Source organism: Macaca fascicularis, chromosome 1 (genome assembly GCF_037993035.2).
Source record: "Macaca fascicularis isolate 582-1 chromosome 1, T2T-MFA8v1.1".
Classification (NCBI taxonomy): Eukaryota; Metazoa; Chordata; class Mammalia; order Primates; family Cercopithecidae; genus Macaca; species Macaca fascicularis.
This window is the reverse complement of record NC_088375.1, coordinates 15731870-15751314: the sequence shown is the minus strand read 5'-3', so window position 1 is coordinate 15751314 and position 19445 is coordinate 15731870. Positions and strand designations below refer to the sequence as shown.

Below are 19445 nucleotides of genomic sequence, written 5' to 3'. Positions count from 1 at the left end.
GTTTATGGCAACACTGTTCACAAAGGCGAAGACAAGGAATCAACCTAGGTGTCCATCAGTGGATGAACGAATTAAGAAAATGTGGTGTGTTTATCTGATGGAACACTATTCAGCCATAAAAAAGAATCAAATTCTATCTTTTGTGGCAACATGGATGAGCCTGGATGACATTATGTTAAGTGAAGTAAGTCAGGCACAAGAAAATAAATACTGCATGTTCTCACATATATGTGGGAGTGAAAAAAAAATGGAGCCCATGGAAATAGACAGTAGAATTGTGGTTGTTAGGGGTGGGAAGGGCTTGAGGGGAGGGGAGGTTGGAGAGAGGTTAGTTAATGGATACCAAATTACAGCTAGGTAGGAGGAATGAGTTCTGGTATTCTGCAACTTTGTAGGGTGAATACAGTTAACTATAATTTATTGTATATTTTCAAAAAGCCAGAAGAGAGGATATTGAATGTTCACAACACAAAGAAATGATCAATACCCAAAGTGATACATATGCTAATTACCCTGACTTGATCATTATATGTTGTGAACAAGTACCAAAGTATCACTCTGTACCCCATAAATATGTATAATTTTTATGGGTCAACAAAAAGACGAAGAGAAACAAATTCTAATACTGTTAAATGGCACACTGTTCAGGGAGAAACATCTGGTAAGTGGTAAATGGAACAGCGATGCTGTCCTTTCATGGAGTTACCAACTTCTTGAACCCCTTTTGCAGGATTTTTCCCTTTGCATAACAAGCTTAGAGAATTTCTCCGAAACATATTCAAGAGTCCTCCAAGCTGACCTTTAATATTTGTGCCTGCAGCTCTTTCGCAAATTTGGTATTAAATATGAATAATTACGTTCTCTTGTAACCTTGTCCTTGAGAATTACTGCTGATTATTTTTAATCTTATGGGTATTTATAGCTATGGTGACTTAGTGATGGAAACCTCAAATTTGATCTTTTTTCCTCCTGGAATTTCTCCATGGCTGGCTACCAAATAAGGAGGATTAATGCTTAAAAAGTAAGACAGTAATAATCTAGGATAATAATTTTAAAACAATACTTTGTGATTATGTAGTATTTTTCTTGGAATTTGCAAGAGAAAAAAGCATGGTCGTAGTGGCTCTTTTTATTTTGTGAGTACTCTATATCGATTGCTGCTTCTGTTTATGTTTATTTTTAACTGAAGTTGTGTTTTTTGGACACGTTAATACAAGACAAAACTTTAAAGCCTCCAAAAGTTGGTATGTCGCTAAAGCAGTGGCATTCTAACTTTGCTTCAGAAGTGCCCAAAGCCTGCAAAAACCATCCACCTCACAGGTATGCGAGTGAGTAGAAGGGTGGATGGGAGCGAGCATATAACCTCACCTGGATTCTTTAGAGAATACACTGCTTTTCATCTGCAAATGGAAGCCTCCCACTGAGGCAGTATTGGCTTTGTTAGTGAAATGTTCATATTGCCAGCAAAAATACTAGGATAGGTTTTACTCAAACCTGTGATTGAACTATAGCTGCTATGACCAGGCACCTTTAGAACCATTATTCTAGTGAGTACAAAGAAAATCTGAGCATGGGCCACAGGCATTTTAACAATTCAGCTTTAGTTTTCCTAAATGTAGCTGGCACAGACTCAACCTTTCCCTGCTTCAAAGGGACAAGGATGTTTATGATAAAGAATGTTGACTGGGCGTGGTGGCTCACACCTGTAATCCCAGCACTTTGGGAGGCCAAGGCGGGCGGATCACCTGAGGTTAGGAGTTCGAGACCAGCCTGGCCGACATGGGGAAACCCCATCTCTATTAAAAGTACAAAAATTAGATGGGCATGGTGGTGAGCACCTGTAATCCCAGCTACTCAGGAGGCTGAGGCAGAAGAATTGCTTGAACCCAGGAGGCGAGGTTGCAGTGAGCTGAGATCTCGCAACTGCACTCCAGCCTGGGCAACAAGAGCAAGACTCTGTCTCAACAACAACAACAACAACAACAAAGAATTTTTTCTTTTTGGTTACAACATAAAGCATGCTTTTTAAGTGGAAGTATTCAGGTGTTTTGGGAAGCTCGGAAGCACTCTGAATGTTAGGCGTTGTTAAAATGCAGCCTTTTATCTTTACTGCTCACTTGTGGCTTTCCACGTGTTCCATGTTGATTTCCTGATCTGTACTTAGCATTTATTGTCCCATCATTTGTTCCAAATAACTTGTCAGTCAAATCTTGTGGCTTGGTTCTTGGCTTTTCTTCTGCTATTGGCAGAAGGGCTCCTCTTGCTATAAAAGTTCTCAGCATTTGTTTCTATCGTGTTATAGCAATCAGGTGGCTAGATGAACATTTATAAATGACTGTAGTCTAAACTGTTTCCTTTCTATGGTTAAGAATATCTTTTTCTTTGTCAACCTCTTTCCCCTAACTACCACCACATAGTCTAGTCAAGTCAATTCTTTACCTCAACTGCTCTGCCCTGGTCACGTCTTTCAAAAAGAATGACTTGGGGCCAGGTGCAGTGACTCACGCCTATCATCCCCAGCACTTTGGGAGGCCAAGGCGGGTGGATTGCTTGAGCCCAGGAGTTCAAGACCAGCCTGGGCAACAAGGTGAAACCCCATTTGTACAAAAATATACCAAAATTAGCTGGGAATGGTGGTGCGTGCCTGTAGGACCAGCTACTCAGAAGGCTGAGGCAGGGAAATTGCTTGATCCAGAGGAGGTCAAGGCTGCAGTGGACTGAGATTGCACCACTGCCCTCCAGCCTGGACAACAGAGTGAAATCTTGTCTTAAAAAAAACAAGTATGGCTCAGCAGATGGAGGAGCCTTCCATTTGGGCTTTCCTTTCTGTTTGGTTTGTCTTCCAAATCTCCCCTATCCTGCTGTGTATTCCTCAGCAACTCACTTCAAGCACCAGCGTGATCCTGCAGATGAACCCTGCATAACTTTCTCCATCAACAAACACTTGAGGATCTGCTGTGTCCCCAATACTAGGGGTGATGATAAAATACATATGCAGTCTCTGCACTCATGTCTCTCACAGAGAAAGTATTCATTCAGCAAAGTTTGCTAAGTACCTGTAATGTGCAAGGCACCGTGCCAGTCTGAAGTCACGGAGACCGTCATGGTCTCTGCCCATAGAGCACTTACCTTATATTGAGGGAGGGGGCAGAACTTAAGCTAATAATTAAATACTTGTTTGCTTTCTATAATATTAGCTGCTGTGAGGGAAAAGTCACATGACAGTGATTAGTGCAGATGTAACCTGGTCTAAGGTGATCACAGAAGGCTTCCTAACGGAGTTGAAAACCAGCCTGGGCAACACAGTGAAACCCTGTCTCTAGTAAAATACAAAAAAAAAAAAAAAAAAAATTAGCCAGATGTGGCAGTGTGCGCCTGTAATCTCAGCTACTCAGGAGGTTGAGGCAGGAGGATTGCTTGAACCCGAGAGGTGGAGGTTGCAGTGTGCCTAGACTGTGCCATTGCATTCCAGCCTGGGCGACGGAGCAAGACTCCATCTCCAAAAGAAGAAGTAACATTTAAATTGAGACTTGATACGGGAATTTACCAAATACAGAACATGAAGAAAGAATAGGCTGAGAGCACATGTGGAAGAAACTTGGTTTCTTCCAGGAATTGAAAAAAGTTCAGTGTGGTTTGAACAGGGCTCAGCACACTGCCCTATGGACCCAATCCCGCCTCTACCTGCTTTGTACAGCCACGAGCTCAGAATGGGTTTTACACTTTTAAATGCTTGAAAAAAATCAAAGGGGAAGAAGAATACATCATTGTACCTGACGTGATATGAAACTGATATGAAATTTCAATATCCATAAAGATCGTTTTACTGGGACACATTCATCTTTGTGTTGACTGTGCCTGCTTTCTCTCACGTCGGTGGAATCAGGCAGTTGTTACAGAGACTGTGCGGCTCACAGAGCCTAAAATGGGGTATTTTGCAGAAGGAGTGTGCTGACCCCTCTTCTAGACCATGACGAGTGAGAGGAGAAAAGGGCAAGATGAGGCTGGAGCAGAAAGAAGAACTCAGACTCAGGTTTGCAGGGACTTACAGGATGTGTTATAATTTTAATCTATAACTTAAGAATCATGAGATGCCTTTGAAGGATTTTAAGCAGGGGAATGACGATTAGGCATATTAAAAATGCATCTGGCTGCTGTGAGGTGGACTTGGGGGGCCAAATGTGGATGCAGGAAGATGGACACAAGGCATTGTAGCAGGCTAGGCATGACATGGTGATGGCCGTGCAGATGAAGAGGAAAAAAAAAAAAACCATTTATTTAGCATTTATTATGTCCCAAGCCCTGTGGTAAGTACTTTTTATACTTCTTTGCACTGAATTTTTCATACCAGTCCTGTGAAATAGTAATAATTGGTTCTTTTCCATTTTTGTCAGTAAAGATACTGAGACTTCAAGACCTTAAGTTACTTTCTCAAAATTCATATGGCTGTGGTAGAAATGAGATTCAGATCCACGTTTGCTAACTCCATAACCTGGAATATAAATTCCTCTACTACAAGAAAAATATATAGCACAGAATTTACCTGATATTTTGTGCTTGGTGGATATGTGGGGTAACAGAAAAGACAATATCAAGAAAAGTATTCAGATTTCTAGTATGAATAACTGGATAGCTGTCTTTGCTTACCAACTTCCGAATCCTCTTCATCTCAAATAGCAGTTCGTTCATTAAAGTTCTTTAAAGTATAACTTCCAAAAAGGTAAGTTATAGGTCTCTTGCAAATATGCAATGGGCATATGTCAAAGATTTTTATTAAACTCATTAATCATTGAGGAACCAGGTAAAACCAATTCAAATGAGAATTTGAAGAGTGAGGTATTTATGGGCAAATTAATAGAGGAATGCAGGATTCGATTGCTGGGTTAAAAGCAAACCTGGCTGAGGTCTAATATGGCAATAAACCATTTGGGATTGTCTTTTTCTCCAGACAGAAGTTATTTGCATCATCACCAGACAAAATCTACAAGTTAACCTCTGCTCTCACCTAGTTATAAAAATAACTCAGTCAATAGAAAAACAATCAATCAAAGGTTAAGCTCAGCTCTGCACTGAAAGAATATCCAGTAATGTCATTTACCTCCTTCCAAGTTGTTAATGATTTTCCTGATAGTTTATAAAGTTTTCCCTGACACACCCCTCTTTCCTCTGGCAATATTGCTTTCTCTTCCATATGAACCTATAGATCTTGGTCTATCTCTACCGTACTACAGCTAGATAATAAGAGTCAGCATTTGTAGAATGCCTAGAGTACAAAATGCTTTTAATTTACATTTTCTATTTTATTCACCACCACCACAACCATGTGAAATATCGTTGCTCACTTTAGCAGGTGAAGAAACAGGCTCAGGGTAGTTGCTTACTGGTTTGAGGTCCATAGCTTGTTATATTATGAGAACCAGGACTCATTTAAATCCAGGGCCATTTCAATTTAATTTAATTTATTTATTTATGTATTTATTTGAGACAGAGTCTCGCTCTGTTGCCCAGGCTGGAGTGCAGTGGTGCGATCTCAGCTCACTGCAATGTCCATCTCCCAGGTTCAAGTGATTCTTCTGTCTCAGCCTCCCGAGTAGCTGGGATTACAGGTGTGTGCCACCATGCCTGACTAATTTTTGTGGTTTTAGTAGAGATGGGGTTTTGCCGTGTTGAACAGACTGGTCTCAAACTCCTAGCCTCAAGTGATCTGCCCACCTCAGCCTCCCAAAGTATTGGGATTTCAGGTGTGAGCCACCACGCTCAGCCTTAATTTTATTTTTAACTATCTCAGACTGAATGCAGATAACTCTTTTTTCCCAGGTTATAAATTCTTCAATGATTCGTGACTTTCATATTTTCCTGTGTGTGTGTGTGTGTGTGTGTGTGTGTGTGTGTGACTATACCCAACACATAAGTTCTGAATCATTATTTATTACTTAAATCCCGAGAAGTAAGAAACCAAAATAAGAAATCGATTCTGCAATATATTTTGCAGTGAGGGTCTGACCATTTTTGTTTTGATTGCTGTGCGCCAAAGACATGGCTATGAAGATAATGGAAAACCATGAAATATCAATTTTCCCTTTTTGCATCCAACAGATTTCCAGCACAAGATAACCGTGCAGGCCTCTCCCAACTTGGACAAACGGCGGAGCCTGAACAGCAGCAGTTCCAGTCCCCCGAGCAGTCCTACAATGATGCCCCGGCTCCGAGCCATACAGTGTAAGCTTTCTGCACTGCCACGGGGGCTCCTGTGTTGATTTCTCTCCTTTGACTTGACTTGGATTCAAATTGAGCAGATGTGTTTTCATAGCAGGTTGTAAATGAGCGTGGGACATTTCATAGGTGCCACGACTATTAGAGAAACAAAGTTTGAGCATAGGTTCCTTAGTCTAATTTCTACTCACAACAAATGAATTTTAGATGCTAGGCAGTTGGTGATGCGACCTGGCCCTGGAGTAGAAAGTGAAACACCACATCTCGAGACATTTTGTTAAATACTTGCATGCAGCGTTAGCATAGCCTGATTATATCACCAGCCATTTGTGTCAGGATACTTTGAAAAATGAAATCAGGACTTCAGGATTACTTCCATTTCTTTCTTTGTTTTGTGAGGGGAAAAAATTGTTGCCTTTCAGGATTCAACTTTAATTCACTTTAGGTTTGACCAACCTAATACTTAAAAATTCCTGGTAGTATTTTGGTTTTAGAACAGGCATTCATCCTGGAGGGGAGAGTACAGACAGCTGATGTGCCTGGCACCTTTGCATTGTGAGAGTTTCAGTGAGGCTATGAATCAGAGTTTAGTGGATGAAATAAAATCACTAATTTTTTTCAAAGGTGAGTCCAAATAAACCCCTGAAAGTAGGCTAAGCAAAAGAAGAATGTGATTAATGCGTGTGTCTGTAAGTAATGTGGTAATTAGCCTAAGTTTGTGTTAAACCATGCATTTAGATCCTCTCTTTTCTCCACCAGACTTAATTCCCTGCTGTTTACCCATCCTTATTTGGAGAAAAAAAATCCAAAAGAAAATTTTGTCTAATGAGGCTTGCGTGGAATCTCATTTTTTTTTTTTCCTCTTTTGATAATGAAAACCTTGGCACTGGCAGAGATTTCTTTTGCAAGTTCCTGGACACCAGGATCCCCACAGAGAAACAGGATCTAAATGAGGCTGTAGTTTTAGAACTTAAAGGACTGTCATTTATTATAACTGATTTGTTTCTCTGAGAATGCATTTTGCATAAAGCCATACCTCAAACCTTGCCTTTGCCTAGGCAAAGGCCTAATTAACGGAGGCAGAAAGGGCTCCCAGGCTGTTCTCCCAGCTCCACAAAGGGACGAGCAGATGGGACACTGTGCCAACCCCGCTTTTGCGTGGCCACTCCTCTGCCCTCTTTCCTGTGTCTTCACCTGCTCTGGGGAAAACCACCTCACAGAAGCCAGGAAGTGGTACTGGGCAGGCCAGGCTGGGCCCAAGATGTGTACCAGTTAAAGCAAATAATTCGGGATTTCAAATGAATTCCAATCCTCTAAAGTTGAAATGCAGCCAGCTTAGGGAGGTGCATCCTTGGTGCTCCTTCTCAGAAGTCACATGGTGGAAAGGTTCTAATCCAGCCTTCCACACAGGACCAGCTCTGTGTGTGGCAGCCGTTGGCTCAAGTTCTCCAGCCCGGATGCTGCTCGTCTTCACTGGGACTGTCTTCGTGTCTGTGCACACCCCCATTCAATTCTGACAGCCTCATCGAGTGGACCCTTTTATGATCCCCAAATAAGGGACATAGAAGTTACCACTAAACTGGCCCAAGTTGGTAGCTACTAAGTGGTGAAGCTGGATTCAGACACATCTTCTGAGTGTAGAGTTCACCATCCATTTCCGGCCTCTTAGTACAGGAAAAGTTCAATCAATATGGAAACAAAAGAGAAACGAGGAGCAAATCAAGAGGGGAAGGAAAATAGGAAGTGGGAGGAAGGTGAGGAGGCTAAAGCTGAGAGTGTAGATAGCTCTGGGAGCGTAGATCGGTCAGTCAGTCCTACAGCTGAGATGAGCTCCGGTCTAATAACCCCCGGCTGAAAGCTTTTCCGGTTCTGCTGCCTTCACTTAAATGAAAACTGCTCATCTGTTTATCGCTCATTCTACTGTAAAACTATTTTAATAAAAAGAATGAACAACTGATTCAAGATTGTTACACACACACATATACATTTAGGCATGCATCCACGTTTTTTTTTTTCTTTGAGATGGAGTCTCACTCTGTCACCCAGGCTGGAGTGGTGCCATCTCGGCTCACTGCAACCTCTGTCTCCCGAGTTCAAGCAATCCTCCTGCCTCAGCCTCCCGAGTAGCTGGGATTACAGGTTCCTGCCACTACACGCAGCTAATTTTTGTACTTTTAGTAGAGACAGGGTTTCACCACCTTGGCCAGGCTGGTCTTGAACTCCTGACCTGGTGATCCACCTGCCTCGGCCTCCTGAAGTGCTGGGATTACAGGCGTGAGCCACCGTGCCTGGCCTAAGCACATTTATATGCACAGACACTTGTATATACACACATATATGTATATTTTAAAATTTGGAAAATATAGAAACACACATAAGTAACCAAACATCATCCACAATGTGTCCAATTTTACAAAGTGATATAAAGGAGCTAAATTTCCCTCTACATAGCAATCCTCTCTATTAAATTTAAACACTTTAGTAAGTTTGGTATCTGTGTTTAGTAATTTCTCCTCTGTGTATGTATGTGTGTATATACAGGCATCCATAAACACATAATTTTTAATGAAAGTGGATTATAGGTAATATTAAATATAATATAAACATTATATATCATTATCTGTACCTCATTTTTATTATAGTCACAGAGTATTCCACTGTATATCAAAATATTTCAAACTGTTTTTAGAACATCTAGTATGTTTCAGATATTTTTCCTGTAAGTGTGTGGTAATAACAGCAATTTTCCCCAGTGATTTCCAAATCACTTTTTTTTTTTTTTTTGAAACGGAGCCTGGCACTGCCCCTGGGCTGGAGTGCAATGGTGCGATCTCGGCTCACTGCAACCTCCGCCGCTCCGCTGCCTGGGTTCAAGCAATTCTCCTGCCTCAGCCTCCTGAGTAGCTAGGATTACAGGCACCCACCACCACGCCCAGCTAATTTTTTGTATTTGTAGTAGAGACGGGGTTTCACCATGTTGGCCAGGCTGGTCTTGAAGTCCTGACCTTGTGATTCGCCCGCCTCGGCCTCCCAAACTGCTGGGATTACAAGTATGAGCCACAGTGCCCTACTGCAAATCGCTTTCAAGTGCACTTAAATTAGAGGGGTGGTATGTAAGTGTTTAGTAAAATGTGGATATTAAAAATGAATATACATCATCCTGTGAGGTAGTGAAAAAAGCAAGACATGGAAAACTTAAATATTTTCAAGTTTTAAAAGACAACTGTAACCAAAGTGTTGTCATGACTGAGTGGAATTGTGAAGACCAAAAAATAAATAAATAAATTGTGATGACCAATGAAAAATTAGTTGAAATTACAATTTAAAAATATATGATGTTTATGTCTCTAGTTCCAAACTTTAACTGATTTGGTTAAAAAATTAGAGTACTAAGTTCATTTTAAGTTACATGTTTAGTTTGGTGTCCCCTCCCCCATTACAATGAAATCCTAATTGTTGCAAAATGCTAAATAAATAGATTAAAAGATAATCAAATCTTTGCTGCTAATTTATCTCGAATTTGTATCTTTTCTGTTAACTTACTCCACTTTTCTTGGTGTTTTTATGATCAGAGAAAGAAACTTACCAGAGATTGCGTGAAATAAATAATTTCTCATTGTTTTCGTGTTTTGAGTAAGGTAGTTTCACAACTGATATGATTAATTTAGCTTTTTTAACAAAGCCAATATTGGTTAATATGATAGTTGTGGTTAATATTGTTAATAATGTTCTCTTTAGTGACTTCAGATGAAAGCAATAAAACTTGGGGAAGGAACACAGTCTTTCGACAAGAAGAATTTGAGGACGTAAAAAGGAATTTTAAGAAAAAAGGTTGTACCTGGGGACCAAATTCCATTCAAATGAAAGAAAGAGCAGATTGCAAAGAAAGGTGGGTGTGTGGTATCTGGTGGTATTCATTGTATAATGTGACAAATCCATTCCTGTGTTAATATCACATCAGCCAGACTTTCAAAAAGCAAGTAAATTAATACAGATATTTACAAATATCAACTTAATTTTCTAGGATGAATTTATCATGCCACATTAACTAGTATTTAGTTAAGCAGTTAGAATATTTCTGAGATTTTTTTTCCTGTCTCACTTTCAGGTATTATTTGTACTTTGTCAGCCCTTCAAAACTGAGTACAAATGTATTCTCTTTGCTACCTTAAAAATATTGTTGGCCTGTATCCACCAAAACCTAATTGGTGTGCTGTGTGCTTCTGTCTTACGAAAAGAAACATTTTTCTCTTGTAGGATAAGACCTCTCTCCGATGGCAACAGTCCTTGGTCAACTATCTTAATAAAAAATCAGAAACCCATGCCCTTGGCTTCATTGTTTGTGGACCAGCCAGGTAAATGTGTTTCAGGAGGTAGGATTTGCTTGAGCCGTCCTTGGCATCTGATTGCGCTGAAGCTTTGCTTTTATAGTCTTATGTGGTCATTAAAGTAGCAGAGGGGAGATTAGCAAGTAATGGCATTTCTTACAGCTTTACTTAAATTCAGAAGTTATTTTCCATCAAGTCTTTATGGCAGGAAGTAATTAGGCTTCACGTGGTTTTGGGAATTTGTAACTCCTCTTCCTTACCAGAAACGTTATTATCGTAATTAATTATGTAAAACCAAATTAATTTAGTATAGGAAAGATTAGATGTAAAAATACAGACCCCCCGTGAAAGTTCTGCTGAGATTAAGGGGTATCACTCCTTACTATAGTGCCACCTGTTGACATGATGAAATCCAATGAAGCAGGTTAACTATGAAAAACTCACAAAAACTAGCCGGCATGGTGGTGCTTGCTTGTAATCCCAGCTACTCAGGAGGCTGAGGCAGGAGAATCATTTGCACCTGGGAGCCAGAGGTGGCAGTGAGCTAAGATTGCACCGCTGCACACCAGCCTGGGTGATAGAGTGAATGAGAATCCATCTCTAAATAAATAAATAAATATATAAGAAAAACGACTGCTTGGAGAGTTTTACATTGGAATTTCTATTTAATTTAAATGAATCATAATGATTTACTTTCGATATTCAATATTTGTATTCAGTATTCAGTATTAAAAGATTGAAGAGATGGGCCGGGTGCGGTGTCTCAAGCCTGTAATCCCAGCACTTTGGGAGGCCGAGATGGGCAGATCACGAGGTCAGGAGATCGAGACCATCCTGGCTAACACGGTGAAACCCCGTCTCTACTAAAAAATACAAAAAACTAGCCAGGCGAGGTGGCGAGCGCCTGTAGTCCCAGCTACTCAGGAGGCTGAGGCAAGAGAATGGCGTAAACCCGGGAGGCGGAGCTTGCAGCGAGCTGAGATCTGGCCACTGCACTCCAGCCTGGGCGACAGAGCGAGACTCCGTCTCAAAAAAAAAAAAAAAAAAAAAAAAAAAAAAGATTGAAGGGACGGAAATCATTGAAAAACTTCAAGCACAGTTACTAACACAGAAAATAAAATTGGTCTTTATACTTGATCATTTAGGCAGACTCTTTGGTACTTTGATCAAAGTAAGGATGCTTTAGCAAGACACAATGTAAATTTCTTGAATTTGTTATTGGTACTGTGCTCAATTTCAGAAGCACCTTTGCACTCGCTACCTGGGTTCAGCTTCTCCTTCTGAAGGTTCTCCTTTATGAAGGAAAAGGGAGCTTGGGTCAGCAATGTCAGGGAGTGGAAGGAGTAGGAATGGAGGAAAAAGAGGGCACCCCAAACAAAAGGTACCACAGGGAAGAGCACAGGGTTCTTTGGAGAAAGAAAGCTGGCATCTCAAATTGTTTAGATCAGCAGTCCCCAGCCTTTATGGCACCAGAGACCAGTTTCGTGGAAGACAGTTTTCCCAGGGACCAGTGGGGTGGGGACGGTTTCAGGATGATTCAAGCGCATTACATTTATTGTGCACTTTATTTCTATTATTATTACATTGTAATTCATAATTAAATAATTCTACCACTCTCCATAATGTAGAATCAGTGGGAGGCCTGAGCTTGTTTTCCTGCAACTAGATGGTCCTATCTGGGAGTGATGGGAGATGGCGACAGATCTTCAGACGCTAGATTCCCATAAGGAGCAACCTAGATCCCTCGTATGTGCCGTTCACAGTGGGGTTCACGCCCTGTGAGGTTCTAATGCCACTGCTGAACTGACATGGGGTGGAGCTCAGGTGGTCATGTGAGCAATAGGCATTGGCTGTCAATACAGAAGAAGCTTCACTCGCTCACCTGCTGCTCACTTCCTGCTGTGCAGTCTGGTTCCTAACAGGCCATGGTATCAGTCCATGGCCTGGGGTTCAGGGACCCCTGGTCTAGATCATCAGGCACGTTTAGATATACTAGGATGTAATGTTGGAAAAAATTACAGATGTTATTTGGAAATCAGATTAATGAGTTTGTTGTTTAATTATGCACTGTTAAGCACATATGTGATAAGAATGTTGGCTTCCTCTTAAGCGGGTATAATTTGTAACCTTTGGGATTGTGTAACCTCTTGGGAGAATCTTCTATTTTAATGGTCCCCAAACTTCAGTAAAGTCTTGCTGAAACACAGACCGCTGGACTCCACTCTCCAGAATTTCTGATTCCATAGTCTGATTCCATAGTCTGGCCAATGATTTACATTTCTACAAATTCCCAGGGGATGCAGATGCTGCCAGTCCAGGCCACACACTTTGAGAACCGCCGATCTGCTACAGAACCGTTAGTTTACACGCAGGAAAGCTGTAGATAATGGAGCCTGACACATGTATTTAGGTGAAGTGAGGAAAAGAGCACATTTGGTGACATATTTAGTGATTACGTGCCTATGGTTGTGCATTTTTGTGTTTTGATGACTGTTTCTACGATAGTGTCTAATATTGATAATGATGAAGAACAGCTTCTCAAAGCACAGGAAACAGGAGATGGCTAGCTTGCTGGTTCCTCTGCAGGGAACCTTAAGTTGTAGGGCCCTGGAGACTTGTTCCGTGGAGCCCTCCTAGATAAATCATTTGCAAAAATGAAAAGGGCTGCATGTGTTTTGATTTAAAATATGTATTTATTATATTTTAGCTTTACTTTACAATCTTGTTTAAATGACTTTTACAGTAAAATGATACTACAGTGTGTGTACTTATACCTTAATTTAGGGTCCTGTGAAGAGCCAAAACTTTCCCCTGATGGATTAGAACACAGAAAACCGAAGCAAATAAAATTGCCCAGTCAGGCCTACATTGATCTACCTCTTGGGAAAGATGCTCAGAGAGAGAATCCTTCAGAAGCTGAAAGCTGGGAGGAGGCAGCCTCTGCGAATGCTGCCACAGTCTCCACTGAGGTGACTCCTATGAATAATCTGAGTAGATCCCCCCAGAGAAAGAAAACGGAGTTGGCTCTGTACGGGTGCACCGTCCTGCTGGCATCAGTGGCTCTGGGACTGGACCTCAGAGAGCTTCATAAAGCACAGGCTGCTGAAGAACCATTGCCCAAGGAAGAGAAGAAGAAACGAGAGGGAATCTTCCAGCGGGCTTCCAAGTCCCGCAGAAGCGCCAGTCCTCCCACAAGGCTGCCGCCCACTGGTAGGGAAGCCAGCAGCCCACTGTCCCTGCCACGGACAAGTGCCCTGGGCATCCTCTCCACGCCGTCTCTCTCCACAAAGTGCCTGCTGCAGATAGACAGTGAAGATCCACTGGGGGGCGGTACACCTGTCACTTGTGACTCTGAGATGCTCACTCCGGATTTTTCTCCCACTGCTCCAGGAAGTAGTCGTGAGCCAGCCCTCATGCCAAGACTTGACACTACTCGTAGTGTATCAGGAAACTTGCCCACTTCCTTCCTAGAGCAGACTTGTGGGAATGTACCTTACTGGGCTTCTTCAAAAGATAGACCATCACATCACAGACGGACCATGTCTGATGGGAATCCGACCCCAAGTAGGTTGCATGAATTAGGTAAAAGCATAAAACACTGCTGTAGAGATGAGTATGTGAAACAGCATGGATTTATGATTTTTATCTTTTCCTGGGGATGACATTTAATAATTTGTTTTTACTGTTCATGTAGATCTTAGAATCTTACCCGTCTCTTATTTGATTTTAATTTAACTGTGATTTGGATTCTGGGAAAAGTGTAATTGAAGTTCAGTAACTGAAACCTATAATAGCATATCAAAGCAGAAAGAGCACATGGAGAATAAGCACCCAGCCCCCTTGCATTACGAAAAAGACAAGCCAGCTGCCCCCATTAGAACCACGGGTGAGTGGGAGGGCTGGAACTGAAACTGGCCTCTCGCCTCCCACAGGCCTTGTCTGCTCCACTGCTGCACACATCATCGCTCGGTTTCTGTTGGAACTGCGCATAGCAGGTGTATCAGCTTGCTAGGGCTGCCACAACAGAGTACCACAGCCTGGGGGGATGTTCAGCAGAAACTCATTGTCCAACAGTTCTGCAGGCTGGAAGTCATATCAAGGTGTCTGCAAGGTTGGTTCCTTCTGAGCTCAGCCTGGCTTCTTGACTTCTAGACAGCCATCTTCTCCCTGTGTTCTCACACAGTCTTCACTCTGAGTGCATCTGTGTCTTAATCTCTTCTTAGGACATCAGTCACACTGGATTAAGGTCCACTCTAATGACCTCATTTTACCTTAATCACCTCTGTACAGACCCTATTCCACATACAGTCACATCTGAGGGACTAAGGGTTAGGGCTTCTGCTTAGGAATTTTGTGGGGACACAGTTCACCCCATGACAGCAAGTATTACCCTGTTGATGTATGTTACACCAGACAGTTCCATGAGGTGTATGTCCAGATATGGAAGCTCTGAAAGAAAAGAAAATCAAATTTTTAAATAGTTTTTTTAGTCTATTCAACAAGAGGGGCTTGGCAGAAGGCAACCAGTGGTATTTCCACAGCACTTTATAGATGTTAAAGCCCTTGGACATAAATTGTCTCTTAGTTTTTATGGCAACTCTATTATATGCAAGAGAATTCAAACTTATGGAAAATTAATGTTATTCAAGATCACACAATTAGGAAGTAGTGGTGTCAGAATTTAAACCCGGGATCTTTCTGCTGTATCACAGTGTCTCACTCCTCCTCAATGCACTGTTTTTTCCATTCCTAAAATTCATTGAGTATTGACGTGACTGGATCATGCCATCGTGTGCTAGAACGTATTCAGCTTTGAGATTTCTGGGGTTAAGTGGCACTTAAATACGACATTTGAGGAGAGAATATGGGTACTTTGGAAGAATGTGGGATTTTGAGTCATAGGACAAAGGTTCAAGTTCTAGTTGTACCATTTGGTAAGTTTGTGATGCTGGGAAACTTATGTAGGCTGCTTTCTTGTTTGAATGTCTTAAAAAACTTTGTAGTGCCATGGTTAATGGTATGGAAGCTATCTGGGCTCAGATCTCTGCTCTGCCACTTATATGCTGAGTGAATTTGGTCAAATCACTTAAACATTTTGTGCCTCAGTTTCTTCATTTATAAAATGGGAACAATAACAACAATGTATCTATCTAATACTATACTTACCTAATCTCTACAATTGAGATTGTGGTAAAAGTCAAATGGCACACTAAGTGCTCTGTAGAGCTTGAGTATTATTTATTTTGTAGGTGAACATAATTACAATAACCTTATATACTTGTCATGAATATTAAGTGAGGTAATATATACAAAAAATGCTTTTTAAATTTTAAAATGCTATGCTAGCATTGGTTATAAAGCTATATTAAGACAAACTGCTTCCATTCTTTTTATTGTTCTCTTCTTTTTAAATATTATTACATCTGGATATTATGTTTGCCATATTATTGTTCATCACCTTTAGATAAATTGGTTTATTATCTTTCTGTAGGTCGGTAAGTATTGGTAATTTATAATTGCACAAGGAAAAATTCTAGCACAGTAATCCCATATGAAAGCGTATTTTTCTCTAACTTATAAGCCAATAATTATTTGCTAAAGTGGTAATGACATTAGTCAGTTCTTCAGTACAAACAAGAAAAGAGGCAACATGTAAAAGTCCAACCACTTTTCCATTTTCATCAGTTTTGTCAAATCATAATCTACAGTGAAGTTTATAATCATGTTGACGATCAAGTTTCTTTCTAACTGCATACTGTCTTGGCTTTCTCAACCAGCTGGTGCAGCTATTATCTCAATCACTGGAGCCTCTGCACTGCCACTGTGCCCCTCACCTGCTCCTCACAGTCACCTGCCAAGGGAGGTCTCACCCAAGAAGCACAGCACTGTCCATATCGTGCCTCAGCCTCGCCCTGCCTCCCTGAGAAGCCGCTCAGATCTGCCTCAGGCTCACCCACAGGCAGCAGTGTCTCAGCTGGCACAGGCTGCCTGTGTAGTGGGTCGCCCAGGACCACATCCCACCCAGTTCCTTGCTACCAAGGAGAGGACTAAATCCCATGTGCCTTCATTACTGGATGCTGACGTGGAAGGTCAGAGCAGGGACTACACCGTGCCTCTGTGCAGAATGAGGAGCAAAACCAGCCGGCCATCTATATATGAACTGGAGAAAGAATTCCTGTCTTAAATTAAGTGCCTTACTGTTGTTTAAGCATTTTTTTTAAGGTGATCAAATGAACACAATGTATCTACCTTTGAACTGTTTCATGCTGCTGTGTTTTCAAAAGCTGTGGCCATGTTACTAAATTAGTAAGGTATATCCAACTTCTCAAAAAATGTATATGATTGCTGTTAGCCATGTCTATTGTTTTTCCTCTGGATTCTTTTCTTATAACTTGGAATATACAAAAGTGTAAAACAAGAGATGTGCACCAGTGAAAACTATGCTGGGTGGAATTACCTTCAGCACAATGTTAATGTTTTTGTTCTCATTTGTGTCTTTGTCTATTTGTACACAACAGAAATTGTAATGAGCTTCACTATTGTTGCTTCTTTCCTTCCTTTTTTTCTTTTTCCCTTTCTTTCCTTTTTCGTGTCTTGTTTCTTGTTTTTTTCTTTTCTTTTAGTTTCTTTTCTTAATTGTCATTTGTGCAACAAAAAGCCAAGAAAGAGCTTTAGTTTCTTGGTAAGAATAATGTGATATTAGTAAGTAAAGGTTTTTAAAAGTCTGATGACTGGAATAGGTATAGAGTCCTGTTTAAACTACCTAACCTTGGCTGTGGGCCGACAATGCATAAATATGTCCAGTTCTAACTTACATTATGCAATGATATTTCTCCCTGAGGAAATGATATGGAATGTAACTTATAAAAGCTTTACTGAATTTAAGTTATAAATATTTTATTCATTAGAACTCCAAAATAGATGTTCAAAGTTCAATCCTTGCCATTTGGCTGAGACCACATGGTGTGCCCCTGAGCAAGGCTAATCTTTCCATTTTTCCTATAGAAAACATTTTTCCTTCATCCGTAGCCATTTATTTGACATTCAGAAGTGGAAAGCTTTTTCATTCTCCAGTAGGACTTTTAAAAATTGTTACAGATACCTAGCTCTTCACAGATATCATGTATTGTAAACAGTCGTGTGTTTTAATTTTATTTTTCTCTATTAAATGCATAATTATCCTAATAATCCCAAAGACACTGACAACTCAAGGAATAGCAGTACAGTACTGTTAGAAGTTAAATATGTTGTTGTTATTTCACATTTCATTTCATTGTTGATGAATGTTAGACATCTGTTGAAATAAGCTTATATGGTGGAAATGGCAACTATATTATGAATTATTTTCAGAAATGGACCTTTGAATAGCAGATCAGGATTTAAATAATAAAATTATTTATGAATCACTTTTATGGTCATACATATATGACACAAACCTGGAGTTACTGGTGCAGAAATGGCTAGCCGAGGGCTCGGTAAATTTGCCTGGGTTTCTTACGTTAAATGTATTGTGCTTCCCTTCTGCCTCTAGAATATGGCTCTTTAGAAGACGGACAATCGATATTTAAGTTTTTCCAAACAATGAAAAACTAAATTAAAAACATCGCTTGATGTTTCATTCAAACTTACACCTTGCTAAAGGTTTACTGAATAACTGATATGTCAGCAATTTAAAATAAATTCAATCATATGTGATAAAATATCACCTATAATAGAAGAAAAGGAAAATCATATTAGTTGGCAATTTTGAAGCATTGTGGTTGTCTAACAGGTATATCCAGCAGACGAGAAACAGTATGAAAGGATTGTATTAACATGGTGAGTTTTGCCCCTAGCAAAACTACGTAGCATTCTGGATTCTTGCAGTAAAGTTTCAGGTACTTAATACATTTTCTTATTTTATCATCCATTCTATGATTCGGCTTCACTTTGGGTGGTTATTGAATTATGTAACAGAGATTTGGTTTTCCCAACATGTTATCACGTTTGAAACTATGATTGCTTTGTATTCAGTCCTTTTGGAGCACGTAGCTTCCAGCTCAAGGGTAGAGGAAATATATACCTAAAATGATCAATACATGAAAGAAAAAGGATAGAAACTATGTCCTCAGTTTTGCTTCTACCAAAATATCTCCTGTATGTGTGTGCATGTGTGTTTGGATGTGTGTGCATATTAGTAAATGTGTATTTGCACGTGTGTGTTGGGGAGTGTATGTGATCTGGGTGTTTATCTCTGTCATTCCTCTTTAGCTTTATTTTAGTCAACTCTACGTTATGATGAATTTCAAAATGAAGCTGTATTAAAATAATTGCAGTATAACAATTCAATCTCTCATGTTACTGCAGATAGTTCACTTTTGCTGCAATCTATTGTACATTTGCAATTTTCTGTGTTAGTAAACTTAGCAGAATCTGGTTATTTATTTTTGCGTAGGCTTAATGTTCACTGAAAGATAAGCCAATTACTGTTAGTAAAAAATTAAGGTGCTCCCACTGCAGAGATTTAAGGCCTGGGCCTAATGTGCTGTATTATGAAGCCTTGTGACTGAAAAATATGTTTACATATGTTGTCTATTTTTTTAATAAACTTTTATAGCTGGTCTATTTGCTCAGTAGCTTTGATCATCTGATTATTGTGACTATAGTTTGCAATGGTTTATTTTGTATTCAATAAGAAAAATTATGTTAATAAAGATTATTGTTTAATAAGCCAGGTATTAACCTGCTAAATTTATTAGATTGAAAATCACTAAATGAGTCATTCAATTAAATACATCAAAAAAGGTAGAATGAAATGTTTTATTTAAAATTTTTTTGGTTTACACATGCATTGAAAGGTTGTATTTCACGGTGAGCCTTTTGCAAGTGCAGCTTTTCAGAAGACACACTTTTGCACAGTGAAAT

The 19445-nt window shown here is 40.1% G+C and overlaps 1 protein-coding gene across 2 annotated transcripts in view; it reads left to right on the top strand.

The window, feature by feature from the left end:
* Positions 1-19156, top strand: part of MAP3K21 (mitogen-activated protein kinase kinase kinase 21) — a 54580-nt gene extending 35424 nt beyond the window's left edge. Inside the window, exons 6-10 of one of the 2 annotated variants that reach the window (XM_005539759.5) lie at positions 6097-6219; positions 9952-10102; positions 10471-10568; positions 13326-14105; positions 16319-19156. In XM_005539759.5, coding sequence (XP_005539816.3) covers positions 6097-6219; positions 9952-10102; positions 10471-10568; positions 13326-14105; positions 16319-16725 — 1559 coding nt within the window. In that variant the 3' untranslated portion in view covers positions 16726-19156. Of the gene's footprint in view, positions 1-6096; positions 6220-9951; positions 10103-10470; positions 10569-13325; positions 14124-16318 lie in introns of both variants that reach the window. The other variant, XM_015440272.4, reaches the window with a different exon arrangement.
* The last annotated feature ends 289 nt before the right edge of the window (positions 19157-19445 follow it).